The sequence below is a fragment of the Ochlerotatus camptorhynchus genome, unplaced genomic scaffold, assembly GCF_037179485.1.
Source record: "Ochlerotatus camptorhynchus isolate MF236.1 unplaced genomic scaffold, CSIRO-AGI_Acam_v1.1 ptg000107l, whole genome shotgun sequence".
Taxonomy (NCBI): domain Eukaryota; kingdom Metazoa; phylum Arthropoda; class Insecta; order Diptera; family Culicidae; genus Ochlerotatus; species Ochlerotatus camptorhynchus.
The window spans coordinates 2569240-2591581 of record NW_027040597.1 but is presented as its reverse complement, the minus strand read 5'-3'; the positions used below and the strand labels follow the sequence as shown (position 1 = coordinate 2591581).

General features: G+C 40.6%; 2 protein-coding genes across 3 annotated transcripts in view; one reads left to right on the top strand and one right to left on the bottom strand.

Moving 5' to 3' along the window:
* uzip (unzipped) overlaps positions 1–22342 on the bottom strand; it is a 314941-nt gene that overhangs the window by 159870 nt on the left and 132729 nt on the right. The gene's annotated exons all lie outside the window — the stretch shown is intronic.
* Positions 17037–21416, top strand: LOC135699371 (uncharacterized). The gene has a single exon (XM_065219611.1). The coding sequence runs from the start codon at positions 17037–17039 to the stop codon at positions 21414–21416; it is 4380 nt and encodes a 1459-aa protein (XP_065075683.1).

Here is a 22342-nt window from a genome sequence, read left to right as displayed (position 1 = left end):
GTGCTAGTTAAAAGCTTATTTTATCGATCTGTGTGCTGAAAATACCTGTATCTCCACATGGCCGTGGAGATACAAAGAGAAAGTCGACGGAGAGATTATGTCAATGTTACTTAGGACCAAATGCAATTCTCGTTTTTATCAAAAGGCTAACTTTGAAGTGTTATAAAAAATATCCGTCAAACACTTCCGAAAACATTTTTTGATACAATAGTTCCCTGCACACTTAGAAATACCTAACTTTACACTTGACGGAATCAATATTTGACATAAAGGATAAGACGTAAACAAATATGTCATGTAACATTAAATGCTCCGAGGCTGAAAAGTTCGAAAGTACGTTTGATTAATCTGACTTTTGCGTCTATTATGACTCAATTTTATGTCAAAATTAACGCTCGAATATGTCAGTCTCAGAGCACCTAAATTTAAATGAATTTTTCTAAGTGTGTGGGTAGCAAACTTGAATTACTTCTTCTTCTTCTTCTTCGCATTTCAAGCTTATTGCATATCGCATATTAGCTTATTGCGTGCTCTCAACTTAGTGTTCTAGATGCACTTCCACAGTTATTAATTGAGAGCTTTCGATGCCTGTACCATTTTTGCATTGGTATAATTGTGTGGCAAGTCCAATCATACTTCTATGTCCAGGGAAGTCGAGAAATTTTCCAACCCGAAAAATTCCTAGACCGGACCGGGAATCGAACCCAGCCACCTCCAGCATGGTCTTGCTTTGTAGCTGCGCCTTTACCGACTGAGCTAAGGGAGGCCCACGCAAACTTGCAAACTTGAATTAATCAGCTCTTTATTCATCAGAACGACACTATCAGAATGAACCAGGGGAAGCTCATATGTTTTGACAGGCGCACCGGCGCAACTATCACAACTGACAAGAGAGTGAGAGCGGGCTTTTGCGCTGTCTTTCTCCATTACTCTCTTTGTCTACAATCAGATATCCTAGTGCACAGCGAGAAATGCACGCTTTGGGCACCCATACATCACAAATCTTCTTCTAATTTAAACTCACACATTCAAACCGGTCTGCAAGTATAATACACGTCCAAAGCGTACCAGATTGCTGTTTCCGTGTTGCTCCCGTTTGACGCGTGACTGCTGAAAGTTTCAATTACAACTAGTGGTGCGAACCACCATGTATTGTGGAAAATTTTTGCTATGTTTCAAGATGTGATAGAAGGTCTGCTTGGCTTACATCAGGCATTTGAACATTCACAAACGGTCGCTGCAATAACCCCATTCTTCATCAATACAGAATGGAAACTGCATCATTGGAACGTGTGTCGTCCATCTGTGACCTTGGCGTTATCATCGATTCGAGGCTCAGATTCAACGAACACGTGAGCATTACCACTGCCAAAGCTTTTTCTGTGCTGGGATTCATCCGTCGCCACGCTTCCGAGTTCACCGACATCCACGCTTTAAAAACTCTCTATTGCTCGTTGGTTCGTAGCACTCTGGAGTACGCTGCTCCGATTTGGTCCCCTTATTATGTAGCTCATGTTCTCACGATTGAACGGGTGCAGAAAAGGTTCTTACGGTTTGCACTGAGACAACTTCCTTGGAACGATCCGACCGATCTTCCTCCTTTTTCTGACCGATGCAAGCTCATAGGATTGGAACCACTATCTGTCAGATGAGTAACGATGCAGCGGCTATTTATTTTCGATGTCATTGAAGGATCTATCGATTGCCCTGAACTTCTCGCACAGATCCCGCTTAACATTCCTCCTCGACGGTTTCGGAGCTCAGTTTTAATAGCAATCTCATACCACAGAACAAACTACGGCTACAACAACTCTTTTGATTCGTGTCTTCGCTTGTTCAATGTTGTCTGTGACGAATTCGATTTTAACTTAACGTTTTTAGAAATAGGATTAGTAGTAATTTCTAGTTTATAAGTAAAATAGTTCAGTCTGTACGACTAGTCGAAAATGGTGATAAATAAATAAATAAACAGGGACACGTACTGTGAACGTGCATAAAATGACGTTCAATGACTTTGTTTTTGATTTTCCTGATCACGGGATTCAACCAGTATGTACCATAAGACCGTCATCCGAACGGTATCGTGTTGGGCAACCAGATCTTCCAGGCTTTTGACTGACGTATCGACAAGACCCTCTTGGTGTGGATGAACTCGATTGAAAAGAAGCCCGAAAAGAAGCTGTTCTGGATAAAATTACAAACCGCCGGGATTTTCAAAGGTTCACGGTTTAGAGTTTTTTTTCGAACGATCCTCGAAACCGGTTTGTCGTTCTTTATTATTTATTGAATCTTTGTTTAGCAGTTTTGTGTTGACAACAAATTTTCTCAATATAGCTTCACTATTGAGTCAACAAAGTATTCAAGAGTAGTCAACGATTGACAAAACATCAACGCTCAACAGTGATGACGTTTTAAATTATATTGTTTGAGTCCTACTTGTAAAGTGTGCCCTAACGTAATGTGTGCCATGCTGTGTTTCGGCACAGTGTGCAGAGTTGATTGCCCCTTGGTTGGTGGAGGTTTATCGACGAGTTATCCCCTATATTTCCAACTATTCGTTCCAGCAAAAAATGGCCGCCTTCCATCATATGATTCATCGGATACAGATTCTTCCACTCAGAAAAACAGGAAAGGTTAAGGAATTGCAGTACACCTTCGAAACAGCGAGACTCAACGGATACAAGGAGACCACAATCTAGGCAATATCTATCTTCTATCTATCTATCTTCGATCTTCTATCTTCTATATAGGGGAAATGGCTCTAATGTTGGCCTATGGATCTAAGATTGGGCCCATCGCTAAAAATCTGCTATTTATCTACTACTAATGGATATTTTTGGTCACTATTGAAAATTTAGTCGATTGCTGAATTTATGTATGGGCCTTAATTAGGGGCATTTAGGCCGACATTGCATCCATTTTCCCTATATAAAAATGAATTTCTATCTGTCTGTCTATCTGTCTATAACCCTTTTAGACTCGAAAACTACTGAATCGATCGGCGTGAAAATTTATATGCAGGTGTTTTTGGGGCAAGGAAAGGTTCTTATGATGGTTCGAGACCCCTCCCCCCTCTGTAAAGAGGGGCTCCCACACAAATCAAACAGAAATTTCTGCATAGCTCGAGAACCAATCAAGCAACTGGAACCAAATTTGGCATGTGGAGGTATAAGGAGATGGTCATAAGGGGTAGCCCCTTAGATAAGAGGGGGGGCTACGTACAATATAGCATGATATTTTTTTAAATCGGCGCATAAACTCAAGCTAATATTGAATCTCGAGCAAGGCCGGGCACACTCAGTTAGTCATCAGAGAATTCTAAAAAGGAGATTATTTACAACCCTCACCGCAGCTCCTGAACCCTTGAAACGAGTGTCCGTTCCATTTGATCAAGATATTACTTACCACAGTTTTAAAAAACGGAGATTTAGTTTTCACTAGTAGACATAAACAGTTAAAATCATTGTTAGGATCCACTAAGGACCAAGTTCATGTTTTAGGAAAAGCAGGCGTATGACAAACTAAGAGAACAACAAAGCCTCGAGATAAAAAAAAACAACGGGATTCAACTTAACTCAACAGGGATCAAGGAAACGGACACACATGGCTTTTCACGTTACTACCTAGGACACATCAACGAGTAAGCAGTGGAGTACCTGCTTCTACAGGAGATTAGATTTAAGTTTACCTACATTCCAAGTGTTTTAATGTTACTTCATACGCGAAGTTTGTGATTTTCAAAATTGGTTAGAAATGCTATCTACAACCGAAAATTTAATGTGTTGCACTGTCGCATTAATGGCCCTTTGCTCATTTTCAACTTCTATTCAATTTTCATACTGCCATACTCTAATGGAACTATCTACCTACCCTCTTCTAAGACCATTCTCTAGCTTATAAATTATCAATAATTGATTTGGTTGTTCGACTGGTTTTATGGAGATTTCGTTTTTATGGCTTTCTCAGTCTAGGGTAATTCAAACAGTTAGTTTTGCATTGCCTTGCATTGCAATGCAAAACTAACTGTTTGAATTACCCTAGACTGAGAAGGCCATAAAAACGAAATTATCAATAATAAATAAATTATACCCCTCACCATCCCTCTCCAACTAGTGGGGAGTTTGGTAAAGAGAGATGATCAACCCGATTCGTACCTTCCTCAAAGTTGTCCTTGCTGGCTTCCAGAGCAAAGTCCAGCATCAAAATGACAGCAAATTGAAATTATGTTTTGATATCAACTTCAAACTGAAATCAGAATTTGATTTCAGTTTACGCAATTGACAAACTTGATACCTAATTTTGTTTTCATTTTGCTGTACATTTGCTCTTCAAAAATATGTTGTTGCGGGTTTGTTTTCGTTGCCTTAGCATAACATCAAATTGAATACTTGTTTTGTTATCAACAGGAAAAATGGATATCAAATTTAGTTTTCAGTTTGCTCTCACTGATAGCAGAAATAGTTTTAAATGTGATGTCACATGAACGACCAAAACGACAACAACCTGAGTAATCATTATCAGTGAAATCACAACAACAAATTTAAATTTCAATTTGATCTCAGACTTTGCTCGGGTTTCTACTCTCTATATACAATTTTCACACTGCCGTACTCTAACGGAACGTTGAGCTCCTCATCTATGGTATAAAAATGACCACTTTAGTCTGTTATTTGAAATAAGCATCTTCCACTATGTAAAAAGTTAATTCTGTTTTACTCATTAGTTTTTACCGTTTATATTTTCCCTGAAAAGGCTATATTTCTTCCAACAACGTTGTTTATGACGCAATTTTGATAGGAAGTAACGTATTTGTGCTATGATTTATTAAATAAAACAGCGATACGCCTTTTTAAAAGGTTTATGCAAGATTCAAAATTACAGATTTTTAGCTCAAATGATTACCCATTTCCCATACAATCAAGTATGCAAATGTAAATAAGAAAAGATCACGTCTGGTCGATTCGTCATTTGGCGTGGAAATGCTTTGTTGCAAAAAGGGGCTGTCCATAAACCACGTAGACGCTCTAGGGGGAGGGCTCGACGATTGTCTACGCGGGAGGTGGGGAAGTCTAAAACTTCTCCAAATCAGTCTATGGAGCTTATGAACAGCCCCGAAATAGGCAAACATTATGTTTCATAGAATGAACATATGAACAGCGTAACTGAATGAGTGCTCTTCTATTGTTGCTCATTTACAGAATGTCAGTAGTTCATGAAGTGAATGTTAAGGTGAATCGCAGTGGCAGCTTTATTTCTGATTAGTCTCATTAAGGGGGGAGTACACTTTGATTTTTCAAAAAAATGCATTTTTTTTGGCTTAAAATGTTCCTTGGGATGTATACTTTAATTTAGAAAAGACTCAAAGTCCGCCAGAATATTCCTTACCGCTTTACGAAGCGATTTCCTAAACCATGTACCGGCGCGCTGAGAGAGCATTTTTATCTTTAAATGCGTTTATTTCGAAACGAGGTTTTTCAAACTGGCGTGGGAAATAACTCTAACCAGTTATGATCAAATTTGGATATCGCCTAGGTTTTCTTGTTCAGAATTAAATTCTGCTTAGAAATACGTATCCACATTTTATATCCACACGATTTTGTCAAAAATGGGTTTTTAATCCACGATTTTGTAAGCATTTTTAGGGTGAAAAAATGGACTTTTGAAATAAATAATTAAAAAAAAATTGGAATACGTATTTCTAACTCAAATTTCATTACTAATCAGGATTTTTGTTCGATTTATGTTCCAGGATCACATGCAAAGGAGTATTTTCCCACGCCGTTTTCCGACCTCCGAACGACCTGGTGCACCGGCCACGGGGAGACGCCAATCGAGTTCAAAAAAATACAAATTGTAGTTCGAAGGATGACTAATAAATGGGTTATAACATATTTGCCCTCCCTGAGTGTTTTATTGCTTAAAAAAAATTAACGAAAATGCCTTACTTTTTGGACGTTTAAAGTGTACTACCCCCTTAACACCTCGCATTTTCTAGAGCACAAATATCAGCTCAATTGAAACATACAACAAGGAAAATGGAACTTAACTTTTGCATGCAGCAAACAGTGAGGTACAATTTCATGAGCAGTGGCGCAACAGAGTCAGAGATTTGTGCCCTGGAAAACTTGAAGTGACAGGGCATATCTGCCATCATGACAGCCATCTTTGGACTCTTCAAGGAATCACCTTAAGGCAGGTGAAATCCCCTTGAAAAGCAGTAATTTATGTTGAATGTTTTCCACACGCAGACCAGTCCTAAGCTACTTTTTTTTTCATTGAAGAATTTAACACATCGAAACAACTGATTTATTACGAAACAGAAAATGTTTGCTGCCTACTTAACCTAATTAAGCTTTTCCAAAACTGATAGTTCTTACTTTTTTCTCTCACATATGACAACCACGTCCGTGGTAGTCAAGCAGTTTTTCCAACATAGGGAAAAATCGTTGATATATGAAATTCTCAGTAACTTCGCTTTTATCTACAAGTGGATGCGCAAAAAATATCCGCTTTTGCCAGTACATAAATGATTGAGATAAGTGCCGTAGATTTTGTGTAATAGAGCTGAAACGAAAAATTTCCATACAATCTCAGATTCAAAACTACCAAGCCCATACATTTCAAGCTACCGGCAGAAGCGACTTCCATCGGTTAATTAATAAACCATTCACCGCTATTCTTATCCTTCCCAAAACATAATCACTTCAAGTGAAAATTGAAGGCCAAATTGCAACTCGTCGCACACACACACACACACACACACACAGGGGTGAGGCATGATGCAGATGCATTAGCTCATCGTCTCCTCATTGTCGGGTGTCCTTGGACTACTCGGTCGGTGCTGGAACAGCGTCAGAGAGAAACCCAAGGATTTTCAACCAGGGCGGGAAGAAAGCTTTTATGTGAAGGGAGAACAATACCGAGATGCAGATAGATCACGGAAAAGTGGGATGTGAGCACGTAACTATGTTATTCCGGGGTCGGATGGCGGGCGGGAAAGTTGGACGGTATATGACCTGAAAACATGCTCCGTTTCTGGGTGAGTCATCCCAGCTTCCCTGGAGCCAGCAAAGAGAGAGGTTTTGGGTTATTGCAGCCACGTAGAACTGGTGCCAGCTGTCCTGTCGTCTGGTTGCTGTCAGTGGCACATGGGGTTTCAACTTTGCCATGGTGACTGTAAGGGATAAATTCCATCAGTAATCGATTTACATGCTCGAGCTTTGTTGGTTGCTGAGTGGGATGCAGGATAATCTGATCCGAGCAACGTTCCAAATGACAAGACCAACACGCAATGATTTCATTCCCGTTTATATTGAAATAACTGGAACCATAATTCGAGTTACTGCAGCTCAGTACAGTCATTTCAAACGAATCAACGAAAAGGCAAATATTTAACCAGCTTCAACATCACCCCAAAAAGTCATCAGTCATCTTCTCGAATCCCGTCTCCGCGTTCGCGTCTTGTCTTTTGTGGAAAATAATCGTTTTGTGTGGCTGCTTTCTTGGTCACGCGAGTCAACTCTTTCAAGAGCCCGTTAAGAGAGTTTTGCCTTATGCTAACAATGGGAGAACCTCAAATAGAAACGCGAATATTATCTTTGATTGATCTTGTCGCGTTTCAGTTCAGTCTTCCTTTTTTTGCCGGTTTTCTTGCTTTGGTTTCAGCATCCACGATAGACAGTTGTCTTTTCGGTGGCAGACAGCGCATCGTCAGTGGTTGTGGTGGCCCCACCCCCGCTAGACTAGGAGGTAATATAATTTGGATTTGGCACGGAGACGAGTTGCGTACATACAATATCGTATCGACAATTTCGATGTCGTCTGTCTGGTTCCCGCACAGACAGACTACGCGGCGGTAGGCGAAATAATAAATCTGGATCCATTTATCATCTGAAGTGGTTGCGAAAACAGTTATGGGTGTGTTTGAGCGAAACTTCGTAAAAGCTTGTTGAGATCCTCAATACTATCTTTTAGCATTTTTTTTTTATTTCATCAGGCGAATGTCATAAGGCCTACATGTGCAAGTTTTATTATATAATTGGGATGCACAGATAAAAATTCTGAATTTTAATAGTGATGTAAACATTCATTCACGTAAACTTGTATTTCATTTCACGCAACCGAGCAACAATGTTGTTTAAAACTAGAGGTTTTTGTATACAATATTTGCAACATTGCATGAAATGTCTCAGAACTTTACATGATATAGAATATAAACTTATATATATGTGACGCTCCATTTATGTGCATCATACTGAACAGAAATTTACACTATTTTTTCGAACTGTGTGATAATCATCGCAACTCGAAAGAACTGCTTTTGTGTGAAAAGGGAGAAATCTACTTAGGGAAGATGTATAAATGCCGTAGCGTGGTGACCAGCCATGCTGGAAAATAGACTACACGGAGAGGGGGACCAAATATGGTGCTTCATGAAAAGTAAACAAACGTAAAATGACGATGACAGGAGCACATTCCGTGGTAGAGGTAACAATAGTTGCGATTTCCAAAACCTACGACTAGATGCATCCTTTCAGATAACGACTTGAGTGCGGTACAATCAATAGAACTGTTTCAACACATCGTAGGTACATGAGCAAATCGGTGATCATCTCTTTTTGCAAATGGTGGCGGGGGGATACCCCTCACCATCCCTCTCCATCTGGGGAGTTTGTTAAAGAGAGATGATCAACCCAATTCGTACCTTCCTCAAAGTTGTCCTTGCTCACTTTCTACTCTCTATACACAATTTTCACACTGCCGTACTCTTACGGAACTATCAACTCTATACTTTCATCTCCTCAACTTTCGTATAAAAACGACCACTGTTATTTAAAATTAGCATCTTCAACTTCAACTATGTAAATCGTTAACTTCACGCAGAAGTAATACAAACAAAATAGTTAAGGTAAAATGTTTGTTTACGTTTGATGAAGCACCAACTTTGGACTCCCTCCCCCTTGGCTGGTCCCCCTAAAACGCTACGTCATTTGTGCATCTTGCCTTATCTAGATTCTACTACATAGTAGACATATGTCTTCAGCCAATTTGAATATGTGCTGACTATACACTCATTAATAGTGGTAAGCTCCAACCGCTATTATCCTCGGATTAAATCCCGATCAAATATGTCCTACTGCTTTGATGTTGCCATCAGAGTTAATCAACACGACTTTATGCAAACATTTTGTAGATCATCCAAACAGGGACGGTTTTAAAAGTATTTGTGAGTTGGAGCTTACTGCCATAAGTGACGTTAGCATCTGAAGAGGAATAATTGAGCAGTTCCACGCCAAATGACGAATCGATCAGAAGTTGTAGGAAAAATAAAGTCTTGCTAGGGAAAAAACACACGGAAAATGTTTCATAGTAATTGTCGACGTAAATGTCCTTAGTTTTGGCCCATACATAAATTCAGCAATCGACTAAATTTTCAATAGCGACCAAAAATACCCATTAGTACCGTCCCAATGACGCGTTCATCTAGATAAAATTGATAAATAACAGCTTTTTAGCGATGGGCCCAATCTTAGATCCATAGGCCAACATTAGAGCCATTTCCCCTTTTTGATTAAAAAATATTAATAAAAATGCAAATTTTTGAAATACTGAAAACCTTGGACACCTAAAAATTGCCAAAAATCGTAGAACAACAACATTTAGTCAAATTTTTGAACTTTTTGTTGATATATTTTTTTTATTATAACATTTGTGATCTTTCAAAGTGTTTTTATGTTACTTCATACGTGAAGTTAGCGATTTTCAGAGTTGGTTGGAAATGCTAACATGAAGCTTTAGTGTGATGATTTATTAGCTAGAGAATGATCTTTAGAAGAGAGTAGGTGGATAGTTCCGTTAGAGTACGGCAGTATGAAAATTGAATAGAAGTTGAAAATGAGCGAAGGGCCATTAATGCGACAGTTTTTGAAATTAGACGCACATCTTTTGCCTAACCCGTACGATGTACGCGGAGACTTGAAGTATGTCTCCAAGTCTACAGGCAAAAAATGTGCGTCCATCTTTTGCCCATAAACTGACTGCGGCTGTGGAATTGTTCTAGCGACGTTTTCATCACTACCTAAAGCCCCACGTTGCGAGAGCATTTCCAGTCGATGGTGTGTTATAATGCAATTCTTCTTTACCCAACTATTGTGTGGCTCCACTCGTCATGACCAACGTGATCATCTCAGAGAGAAAGCAGTAGGGTGGTTGTTGCGTGCTGTACCATCATCAGCATTGTTGACGGCTACTCCCGCCTTGAGTTCACAGCAAAAAAATAATTTTGATATCACATCAAAGTGGATGCACTACAATCATGTCGAAAATTTCATGTAATTTTTATGACCACATAAATAAACAAATGCAGTAAAAGCAGCGTAATGTCAGTTCATGCATTGTATTTATGATAATTTTGTCCTTTTTAGCAAGTAATATTACACCATATTTTCGACATGATTGTAGTGCATCCACTTTGACGTGATATCAAAATTATTTTTTTGCTGTGTTGTTACATTCAAAGTGCTAGCTAATAAATCATCACACTAAAGCTTCATGTTAGCATTTCCAACCAACTCTGAAAATTTGTGATCTTTTGAATCATTTTCTGTGCAAAAATTACTAAAATATTGCACAAAAAATAAGTTAAAAAATTTTACCAAAAAATGTTGCTCTACGATTATGGTCAATTTATAAGTGTCCAAAGTTTCCAATATTCCAAAAGTTAGCTTTTTCATAAGGTTTAAAAAAATCAAAGAAATTGAACAAGGATATTTTTTGTTAATTCTTTTTTTTATTTACCTAGAAGTTTTTTCCGTGTATATTATTCCAAGAAAGGCTTTATTTTTTAATTACTAGTTATCTTGACGTTTGATTAAATGTGGTCTTCAGCAAATTTGTAGCTGGAAAAATTTGCTGTTTTACAGATAGTAAGCTTACCTGCAGACTAGGACGGAGAGAACAAAAAGTTCACTTTTCCCATAGTAAGACCCATATAAACTTCAAAGAACTAGTACACTATGAGATCGCAACTAAATGAGCTCAAATTTCAAGAGAACGATCAGATGCAGATTTAACATCGGCACAGCTTGGTAGAGCAAAACCAATATATTGTGAACCACCCTAGTAGAGGGAATGGCTCCAATGTTGGCCTACCCAACAAACAATTTGAGTTGAATAATGGCTGAATAAACAATTTTATAGCTGAAGAAGCAAATTTTTGCCTGAATAAGCTCTTACTCTGCATGCAATGTTTGTTGGGTATGGATCTAAGATTGGGCCTATCGCTAAAAATCTGCTATTTATCATGTTTATCTAGATGAACGCGTCAGGCGGTCAAAAATCAAAAAATCGACTTTCACTAATCCTTATGTCGTTATTTTTGGTCGATAGTAAACATTTCAACTAAGAGAATCTGAAAGTTTCAAGCTTCTAGCAGTTTTAGTTTCTGAGATATCGGATGTCGAAGCCAAAAAAGAGTAAGAAAAGTACAAATTTTGCCGCAAAAATACACTACCACTCAAATAAAATTTCATCCACTATTTATCATATAACTACCACATCATTATACATCGTTGGAAAGGTAATTTAATAAGCTTTCCGAAAATAAAATCCATTTGGAAATTTGATGGAGACGAAAAAAATTAAAAATTAAAATAGAAAAAAAAAATGAAAATTAATGAAAATTTAACTTTATTGATCACAAACTTTCGAGTCTCGCACATTCCCAGGCTAATTCTCAGCTCTGGATGAAGTTTTGAGTGTACTCTAACAAGTACTGAAGAGTTTGCCTGCCCCAACCTGCCCCATTGGAAATATAAGCGATTTGAAAATTTTCGGTTATTATGGGAGATTTCAAATTGTACAAGAGCCGGCTTGGAAACAAACATTTTCAACAATTATTTTGCAACTTTTGGAGTTATATTCGGTTGGTATAGTCGAAATATATTGTTAAAGAACATTTTCTAATAATTTAAATTTTAATTAATCAAAAGTTAGGCCCTTTTCAAAAGTTGGTCGTGAAAATGTTGAAAAGTGATAACGCCTTATATTGATGAAACAAAGCAAGAATAATAGCAGAAATTGTGAAAATATTATAGACATATTTTTGACCGCCTGGTTGTATGAAAATGTCCCATAGTGCGGACGGTACTAATGGATATTTTTGGTCGCTTTTGAAAATTTGGTCGATTGCTGAAATTATGTATGGGCCCTAATTAGGGGCATTTAGGCCGACATTACATCCATTTCCCCTATCTATCAGTTTAAGGACCATTGGTATTGAAATTATAACCTCTACCGGACCACTCAGTTGCATTGGGACTTATTGTTCTTATTCTGGATGACACCAACATCAAGCTAAAGAACAACATCTTCACATCATGGCTGGTGACATCAACTCAGGGCGTACACATAAATTGCTCAAAATAAAGATGATTTGCAAACTGTATCACTGTGAAAATCATCTAGAATCATTCGAGAGTAGAGAGCCAAATGTTTGCCTAAAAAGGAATATTAAAACAGTTCGCTTTCAGCCGTGAACGGAGACACCAGCAGTTGTATCTCTCGGTGTTGATTGTGTCCCAGTGGTATAGCATAATAATTTGTTTATCCAAACCTTAAAAGAATTTCCACGGCATTTGAACTAATTTTCAACATATGGTTTCATGGTTCTTTTCGAATGGATATGAAAACAGAAAATGGAATGATTCTACTATAGATGACTTATACATTTATTTACCGTTCCATATGTACTTTTGAATTTGATAACGAGTTACAAACTGTAGACACATTGTTAAAAATCTAATACTTCTTCTTGCTTCCAGCTTGTAAAAAACAGCAACTTTGTATCTAGCAAGGATCTCGAGATGTCGACCCGTGTCGTTTACATGCACTAAATTCATAAGAACACTAGTGCCACCTAGCGAGTGTATTCCAAACTAAACGTTGGCTTCCTGAACAACATTGCAGAGGACAGCAACGTTGTATCTTGAAATAATTTCGAGATGTCGGCCCTGGAATTTACGGTGGGGCTTATTTTTAATAATCGTTCGGGGACATGATTTCCCATGTGGAAAATCATTATTGGGACTAATTATGTAACATATCAAAATTTGACATCGGTTACATTTAGAGGTGGTGCAAGGGCTCTAAGTGCAAAATCTCGAACGATGAGCTTTTTAAAACAGTATATTTTACGATACCTTCACTCGTTCTTGAGATATGTTTTTTTTTGTCTTTATTAGAGAGATTTTTAGCCGTTGGCTAGTTCATCTCTAGTTGAGATATATGGCAAAGCGAGGTTCCCGCACATGGACTTACGCTTACATATTGATATATCACAATGAGTATCCTTGTAGTGCTATTAGGTACTGCAGCGTGACGTCACAAATGAACTCAGTGTTAATCGGCTGAACCTTTTTGACAGTTCAGTGATACTGTTTACAAGCACTTAGTCGTTTTTTCGAAAAATATATATTTTAAAATTTCCGAATTTTAACTTGAGAATTGTCGAGGAAATGCGTGGTGAAAGGATGTTGCTCGTGGACATTGCAAAAGTGTGGTTTACATCTCACTGCAATCTGAAAAATTATCCAGAAAATCTAACCAAGAAAAAATCGACTAAGTCCACGTAAACAGTACCACTGAACTGTCATCAGATTGAGGTTAACCCCGACGCTGCAAAACCTAATATGCGGTGTGAGTAAATATGAGAATGAGAGAAAAGGAGAATGGTCGAGAAAGAGAGAGAGAGAGAGAGAGAGAGAGAGAGAGAGAGATAAAACGAGAAAAGGGAGGTGATAAAATAGATATTCAAGCGAACAACGAGTTAGAAAAGGATTTCGAGTTACGGTATTAAATGTACATGGGAAATGTAGTCGAAGTAGCCTAGATACCCACCAAGGGAGAAGGAGAGTTGACTGTATTTGAAATGGGATCTGATTTCAACATTAAGTATTAGGAATACTTATCAACAATTCTTCTTTTCTTCATGTTGGGAAGATTTTGAAGATTTACATTTACAACTAGGTTTTGGAAATTATCCTTTTTTTTTACTTATACAACCATTGCCATTTTCAATCATCATGATGTCTCTACCCCAAAAGGCCTGGGTTCAATCCCAGTCGGCACCGGTTTGTTTTCATCGATTATAACAAGTCCAAGTAATATTTCACGTAATACCACGTGTGTGACGTGTGCTTTCATCTAAAACCTTTGAGTTTAAACAAAAATCTTGAGATCTCCAGATGATTCCGTTGAGACGCCAAGACTCAATTATGGTAACATAAGTCAAAACAAGAATAATTAACAATACAATGTGGTAAATATCAGAATTCAAATATAGTCAAGTATCATTCTCTCGCTTTACCGTTCAAACTGGCGACAACGACAACGAAACCCCACCCCAAGCTCCTTTCATGATCCTATCCTTCGACAATGTATCCACGAATATTCGGCCCAACAGAAATAAGTGAATTTTGTTACAAACAATGAACAATTAATTATCGGCTCCGTAAAGCTAACGCGATAGAAACGAACTAGATACAAAAAGTCTCATTCTCTTTAACGCGATATTCTCCCTAGCTCGGTGGAAGTCCAGGCTACTTCAACCACATTTCCCATGCAAAATTCAAAAATTTACCACTATTACTTGAAAATCATTCCTAACTCGTTGATCGCAAATAGCTATTTAGAACGAGTTTACTGTAATAAGCTTTACCTTTACTTCACTTTCTCGTTTCTTCTTCTCTCTCTCTCTCTCTCTCATAAGAATACTGATTTCGATATAGCAATATGTAAAGGGCCATTCACATTAGATCCGTATGCGTTGCGTTGACGTAAATTTGACAGTTAGACAATAGATTTAGCTGTCACTTTGCCGCAACGCGTCCGATCCGGATCTAATGTGCGTGGGCCTTAAGCGTAAGTCCATGTGCGGGAACATCGCTATGCCATATATGTATCTCAAGAACGAGTGAAGATATCGCACGCTATGTTTAAAGGCCACTTTTGTTCAAAGTGAATGTACCGTAAAACGGGGTATCATTGATAGTTTTATAAAGTATATTCTGAATAATTTTTACAGCAATGAATGTTTTTCAAATTTTTTATTTTTAAAACAAGTACTGAGGATCCAAGAGTTAATTCGTTAGTAATATGTTTAACGGTAATTAAAGCATTTGCACTATTTTTTTAGTTTTGTGACCGAGCTTCAGTTGTTTGATTTGGGGTTACTTTGATAATGCTCGATGAATGTAGAAAAAAATGGGTGAAACTCAAAGAATTAAGTTCTTTTAATATGAAACTTTGAATGAGTATATTATCAGAAAACATATAAGCAATAAGAAAACAACATTGAATTTGTGATGGCTATATCGGAAATACATTTCAAAAGTGATGGTTTGAGTGCTTATTTAACAGGCGAAAAACACGAAAATTGTTTTTTAATATGCTTGTAAAATATGTAAAACATACTAGGGTAATATGATTATTGTCTGTCAATATTTATAATCTAATAGCTATCTACTTTGAAGGTGTGACCTTCAAACAAGTTGTTGTTTATGATTTTTCAAAGGAGCACATAGTGAGGACCCGTAAGGATACGAACCACGATTTCTGCCATCTTTGACAGGTAGTCAGAGAGACGATAAACTCACTGAAACCTCTGAGCAGTAAAGAACCTGAACGGAAAAAAAGAACACTGATATGTTGAAAGTTTGTTCATCGTACCTCACTGAAATCTCTCCTGTAGACGAAAGCTTATATTCCACTGATACACGTGTTTTTCTTCGGTGACAATTTGACAGCTGTACAGCAGTTTTTTTGAAACAGAGTTCGTATTTCGAATTGCACTAGCAACTAATTGCTCTTTGACATCTCCGGAAATATTCAAAAGGATTTGAATTTTGGCGACCTTTAGGATAAATCTCATTATTTTCACTATAATCTGGTAAAAAATTGGCAACAATCACTGTACGCGATGAACGCTTCCAATAGGAAAACGAACGACGTCATCGAATGGCGCATCCGGATTGGCTGACGCAGCCGATGAAAGAGTATAAAAGTAAACAACATTGTATTTCATGTTTCATTCAGTATCCTGCATTTAACCATTGAAGAGGAAGCAGCGAATAAATAAAGGTAGAATTGAGAACAGTGTCTCATTCTTTTCGTCCGAGAACGGAGATTTCCCGAGCATTCGTGCTTCGTCCAGTTGCTGTTCGTTCATCCACTGGTTGCATGTGGTGATCGATTCATCTTCCATAAGTTCCACCTAGTGGACACTTTTAAAAGAGTTGAACTTTCCTGTTTCCCTGCTCATCAGAGCCTTGTGTTCGGCAGTTTTGCCGTGGTCCTTCGAGAGAGAGAGAGAGAGAGATTACTGCGCTGGTGGCTGTAGTGGTTACAGCTATTGGCAGCTCAACGACTGGTGGCTGAAGAGTTATCAGCGACCCATCGTTCCTACGCTGTCCGCTGTGGTGTGCGCAGCCAACGGTGCATCGTCCGTTCGCTGGTAGCTGTGGTGTGCACAGCTGTCAGTGGCTCATCATCCCACTACTGGTGGCTGTGAGGTGCACAGCTGTCGGTGGCTTGATCACGAGTTGTGTCGTGGTCCTTCGTTTGAGAGAGGCATTCCGTCGCTGGTGGCTGTAGCGTGTACAGCCAACGGTGACTCTTCGATCCATATGCTGGTGGCTGTGAAGTGTATAGCTGTCGGTGGCTCGATCACAAGGTAGGTTTTCGTCTGTGCTGTTGTGGTAAGGGCAATGATCTACCCCAAGAGAGAGTGAGTACATAACAATTGGTCCTTCGAGCCGGATATCAACCGGTGTGATACGTCCATCCGCGAATATTCGTGACCCTTCCTTCCAACGAGTTTGTGCCCGATTGAGTGAAAAGTGTTTGAAACCTACGATCACAAGTACAGTAGTACCCTTAAAAACTGTGAGTGTTGAGAGTGAACTGTAGTGAAAAGTATAATCATGACGAAATTGAAGCAATTAATTCATCAACGAGGACAAGTAAAGGCGCGAGTGACAATGATCGTCCAGAAGCTAAACGAAGCTATGGATGAACCTGAAACAGCGAGCCTTTCCCAGTTGAAGGCTTATGAGAAGAAATTGGAACTACATTATTCGGAGTATGCGGTGAAGCATGACTTGATCGTGGCTCAGTGTACTAGTGAAAACATGGAGGATCAGGACAATAAGTTGGACGAGTTCGACGAGCTGCACACGGAGGCGTTAGTGAAGCTGAATCAACTGTTGGAGTTACTTCGTGCTGATCCACAACCTAATAATGGAGTTCCCCAAGTGATTGTGACTCAGCAACCTCTGAAGACGCCGATCCCAACCTTCGATGGGAAGTACGAAGGTTGGCCAAAATTCAAAGCTCTCTTCAATGACTTGATCCGAAAGTGTGGCGACTCCGATGCAACTAAACTGCAATACCTGGACAAGGCGCTGATCGGTGAAGCTTCCGGTATCCTTAATGCGAGAATCATCAACGACAACAACTATCAGCAAGCATGGGAGTTGTTAGAGGAGCGCTTTGAAAATCCGAGAGTGATTATTGACACCCATATTTCCGGTTTATTGTCGATGAAACCGATAGCCAAACAAAGCTTCAAGGAGCTAAGAAACCTTATCGATACATGCAATCGCCACGTGGAAGGATTGCGGTTCATGGAGCAGAAGGTTGTTGGAACAGCCGGTCTTATCGTGGTGAAGCTACTTACAATGTGCCTTGATGGAGAAACGCGGAAGCAGTGGGAGCTCACCATGGAGCACGGAGAACTTCCTGACCTCGAAGAATCCATGAAGTTCCTAAGAAGTTATTGCCAGGTACTTGAGAGATGTGAAGTAGACAAGGCGTCCTCAGCTAAGGCAGCTGTTAAGCCTCTTATGATGGGGAAAACCAGTTCATCGCAAAGAACCTCCAATCCAGCTACATCCAGTTCATCGGAGAATGTGTGTGAAATATGCGCGGGTCAACACTGCAATTACAAGTGTCCTTCCTTCTTGAGCATGAGTGTTGATCAGCGTGTTACCAAGGTGAGGCAATTCGGACTATGTTTCAACTGCCTTAGGAAAGGCCATCAAATCAGGGCTTGTCCATCAGATAAGTCATGCTCGAGGTGTTCCAAAAAGCATCATATCATGTTGCACTTCGAGCAGGTATCCCAAGCTGAGCCGAAGCAGAAAACTCCAGGTGGAACATCCAAGCCGCAGGAGATGCAGACAGCAGCAGCTGTTCCTGAGGATCCTGTGTCTACTGCCTGTTCCAGTATGCAACAACGAGCGAAACAAGTGTTTTTGATGACCGCATTGGTGAATGTTACGTCAAAGAGCGGAAGGAACTTCAAGTTGCGTGCTCTCTTCGATTCCGGGTCTCAGATCAACCTGGTTTCTGAATCTGCTGTAAAACTGCTAGCGCTTCCGAAGTATCCTGCCAACGTGCCAGTCGTAGGAGTGGGTGGCGCCAGATCTCAAATTCGTCATCGTGTGATCCTGAAGTGTTTCTCCGACTACACCGATTTCCAAGGTGACATGGACTGTTTGGTGACAGCTAGAGTGACAGGAAAGATTCCATCTGTTCCAGTTGACATCTCGGAGTGGAAGTTCCCGAGTGGTATTGTGTTGGCCGATCCAAGCTTCAACGAACCGAGAGAAGTGGACCTACTGATCGGTGCCGAGCTGTTTTTCAAAATCCTGAAACAAGCTCAGCTGAAACTCTCTGATAATCTACCCGTACTGTACGAGACTCAGTTCGGATGGGTTATTGCCGGTGCTTTAGAAGAGTCCGAGGAGGAAGTCGTCAACGTGCTGTGCGCCACAAATGAGGATCTGTTGCTGAAGAGCATTCAGAGGTTTTTCGAGCAAGAAGAACTTCCAGAAGAAAAAGTCCTGACGAATGAAGAGCAAGCGATAGAAGATCACTTCTGCAAAACTTATCGACGAGATAAGGATGGCCGATTCGTGGTTCAACTACCGTTCCGTGAGTCCATCAATGAACTAGGAAACTCCCGATCATTAGCGTTGAAGAGGTTCCTGTCAATTGAGAAACATCTAACCAATAAACCCGAGATGAAAGAGATGTACCAAGAGTTTATGCAGGAGTACAAGGACCTTGGTCATTGCCACGAGATCCGTGAGGAAGACGATCCGCCTGGCCAACAGAGCTACTATTTGCCACATCATGCTGTACTTAAACCTACAAGTACCAGCACAAAGTTACGTGTTGTATTTGACGCCAAGGTGAAGTCTAACGGATTATCCCTCAACGAAGTTCTGATGATTGGACCGAAAATTCAGAACGATCTGTTTACAATCCAATTACGTTTCCGGATGCACATATATGCATTTTCTGGAGACGTTGAGAAAATGTTTAGGCAAGTGAAACTTGATCCAAGACAGACACATTACCACAGAACTTTCTGGCGTGACCAACCGATGGACCCGATAAAAGTGATGGAGTTGTTAACGGTGACCTACGGGACGTCTCCTGCATCGTTTTTGGCAGTGAGGTCCATGGTTCAACTAGCGAGAGAGGAAAGATCCAACTTTCCTGCAGCTGCAGAGGCGATATTAGAGGACTGCTACATGGACGATATATTGAGTGGTGCCCCAACACTTGCATCCGCGAAGCAACTGCGAAGTGATATCGAGGAGCTTATGATGAAAGGAAAATTTCCTATCCGAAAATGGTGTACCAACGACGACGAAATTCTTAAAGGTGTTCCGGATCAAGACCGTGAAAAGCTAGTTCGAATAGGAGATTCTGGTACCAATGAAGCGATTCGAGCTTTAGGTGTTCTGTGGGACCCAAGATGTGATCAGTTCCTGTTTTGGAGAAACCCGGAAGTGATGCAACCGGATGTGAAGGTGACTAAAAGGTATGTTCTCTCACAAATCGCCAAACTGTTTGATCCCCTTGGCCTCATATCACCTGTGATCGTTTTGGCTAAGTCCATCATGCAGCAATTGTGGGCTGATGGTCTGGGATGGGACGATACCCTAGAGGGCGAGTTGTTGAGTAGATGGGTGACCTTACATCAGTCATTGGTACAACTGAACGAGATACGAATACCGAGATGTGTTATGGCTCCTGGAGCTCAACGTATTGAGATTCACGGCTTCTCTGATGCGTCGTGTACTGCTTATGGTGCATGCGTTTATTTGCGTTGTGTTCAGGAGGACGGGGCAGTGTCAGTTAGGCTGCTTTGCAGTAAGTCAAGGATTGCCCCTCTGCGTCGTCTCACAATACCTAGATTAGAGCTGTGTGCCGCTGTGGTATTGGCCAAACTGGTTAGTGTAGTGATCCCTATTCTGAAAACCGAATTCCACGATATCAAGCTGTGGTCTGATAGCCAAATTGTGCTGGCATGGATAAAGAAGAATCCGGATCAACTTCAAGTCTACGTCAGAAACCGAGTTTTGGATATTAACAAACTGACTAGTGCCTACGAGTGGAAGTACGTCAGATCCGAGAATAATCCTGCGGATTTGGTGTCCAGAGGGTGTTACCCTGGTGTGTTGCATCGTTCTGATATGTGGTGGAATGGTCCACTATTTCTGCAAGATGTTAACTACGATATCCAGGAGACTCCGGTGATTCAAGATGAAGAGTTACCAGAAATGCGACAAGTTCAAGTGTGTAACCCAGCGGTCGATGTTGAAGACGATCCGGTATTCGAGCGGTGCGGATCGTTTTCCAAGCTGCAACGTGTATTGGCGCAGGTGGTGAGATTCACTCGACTGATACGAATGAAAAAGGAGAATCGTAAACATGCAAGATACATTTCTGGGCAAGACATGCGGAAGGCATTGGATTACATAGTAAGGATTTTGCAGAGGACCGGATTGAACGAGGAGATCCAGTGTGTTCAGCGTAAGGAGTTGCCGAAGCGATTGGCGAATCTTCAACCATTCCTGGACGAAGAAGGTTTCCTTCGCGTCGGCGGGCGTCTACAAAACTCTAAATTACCGTATGACGCCAAGCACCAATTACTTCTTCCACGCAATCACCGAGTGACGGAAATGTTGATTCGTCAATATCACGAGGAGAGACTGCATGAAGGGCCATCCGGTTTGCTGGCAGCAATAAGGCAGAAGTACTGGTTGGTAAATGCTCGATCTGCCATCCGGAAAGTGACTCGAAGCTGCGTAAAGTGTTTCAGGACTAAGCCGAGAGGAATTCAGCCCTTAATGGGCCCAGTTCAGTCATGGAGGTTGGGTCAAATTGTTGCTCTTTACCCGGGAAGGGATGACGTGATCAGAGTCGCCGACGTGAAGACTGCAACGGGAGTATTCCGGCGCTCCATTCGGAAGTTGGCGCCTCTTCCTATTACCGACAACGACCAATCGAAGATTTCCGCTTTTGGAATGGTATTCCAACCGGCGGGAGTATGTACGCGATGAACGCTTCCAATAGGAAAACGAACGACGTCATCGAATGGCGCATCCGGATTGGCTGACGCAGCCGATGAAAGAGTATAAAAGTAAACAACATTGTATTTCATGTTTCATTCAGTATCCTGCATTTAACCATTGAAGAGGAAGCAGCGAATAAATAAAGGTAGAATTGAGAACAGTGTCTCATTCTTTTCGTCCGAGAACGGAGATTTCCCGAGCATTCGTGCTTCGTCCAGTTGCTGTTCGTTCATCCACTGGTTGCATGTGGTGATCGATTCATCTTCCATAAGTTCCACCTAGTGGACACTTTTAAAAGAGTTGAACTTTCCTGTTTCCCTGCTCATCAGAGCCTTGTGTTCGGCAGTTTTGCCGTGGTCCTTCGAGAGAGAGAGAGAGAGAGATTACTGCGCTGGTGGCTGTAGTGGTTACAGCTATTGGCAGCTCAACGACTGGTGGCTGAAGAGTTATCAGCGACCCATCGTTCCTACGCTGTCCGCTGTGGTGTGCGCAGCCAACGGTGCATCGTCCGTTCGCTGGTAGCTGTGGTGTGCACAGCTGTCAGTGGCTCATCATCCCACTACTGGTGGCTGTGAGGTGCACAGCTGTCGGTGGTTTGATCACGAGTTGTGTCGTGGTCCTTCGTTTGAGAGAGGCATTCCGTCGCTGGTGGCTGTAGCGTGTACAGCCAACGGTGACTCTTCGATCCATATGCTGGTGGCTGTGAAGTGTATAGCTGTCGGTGGCTCGATCACAAGGTAGGTTTTCGTCTGTGCTGTTGTGGTAAGGGCAATGATCTACCCCAAGAGAGAGTGAGTACATAACAATCACTGACTCCAGGGTTTGATGAATGAATTTCGGCTGTTTTGCATTTTTAAAGCACAAAATGCACACTATTCCATGGTTCTCCTCGTGACCACACATTATGGTTTTTA

Coding starts and splice junctions, on each gene's coding strand:
- LOC135699371 (XM_065219611.1), top strand. CDS start 17,037: ATGATCGTCCAGAAGCTAAACGAAGCTATGGATGAACCTGAAACAGCG.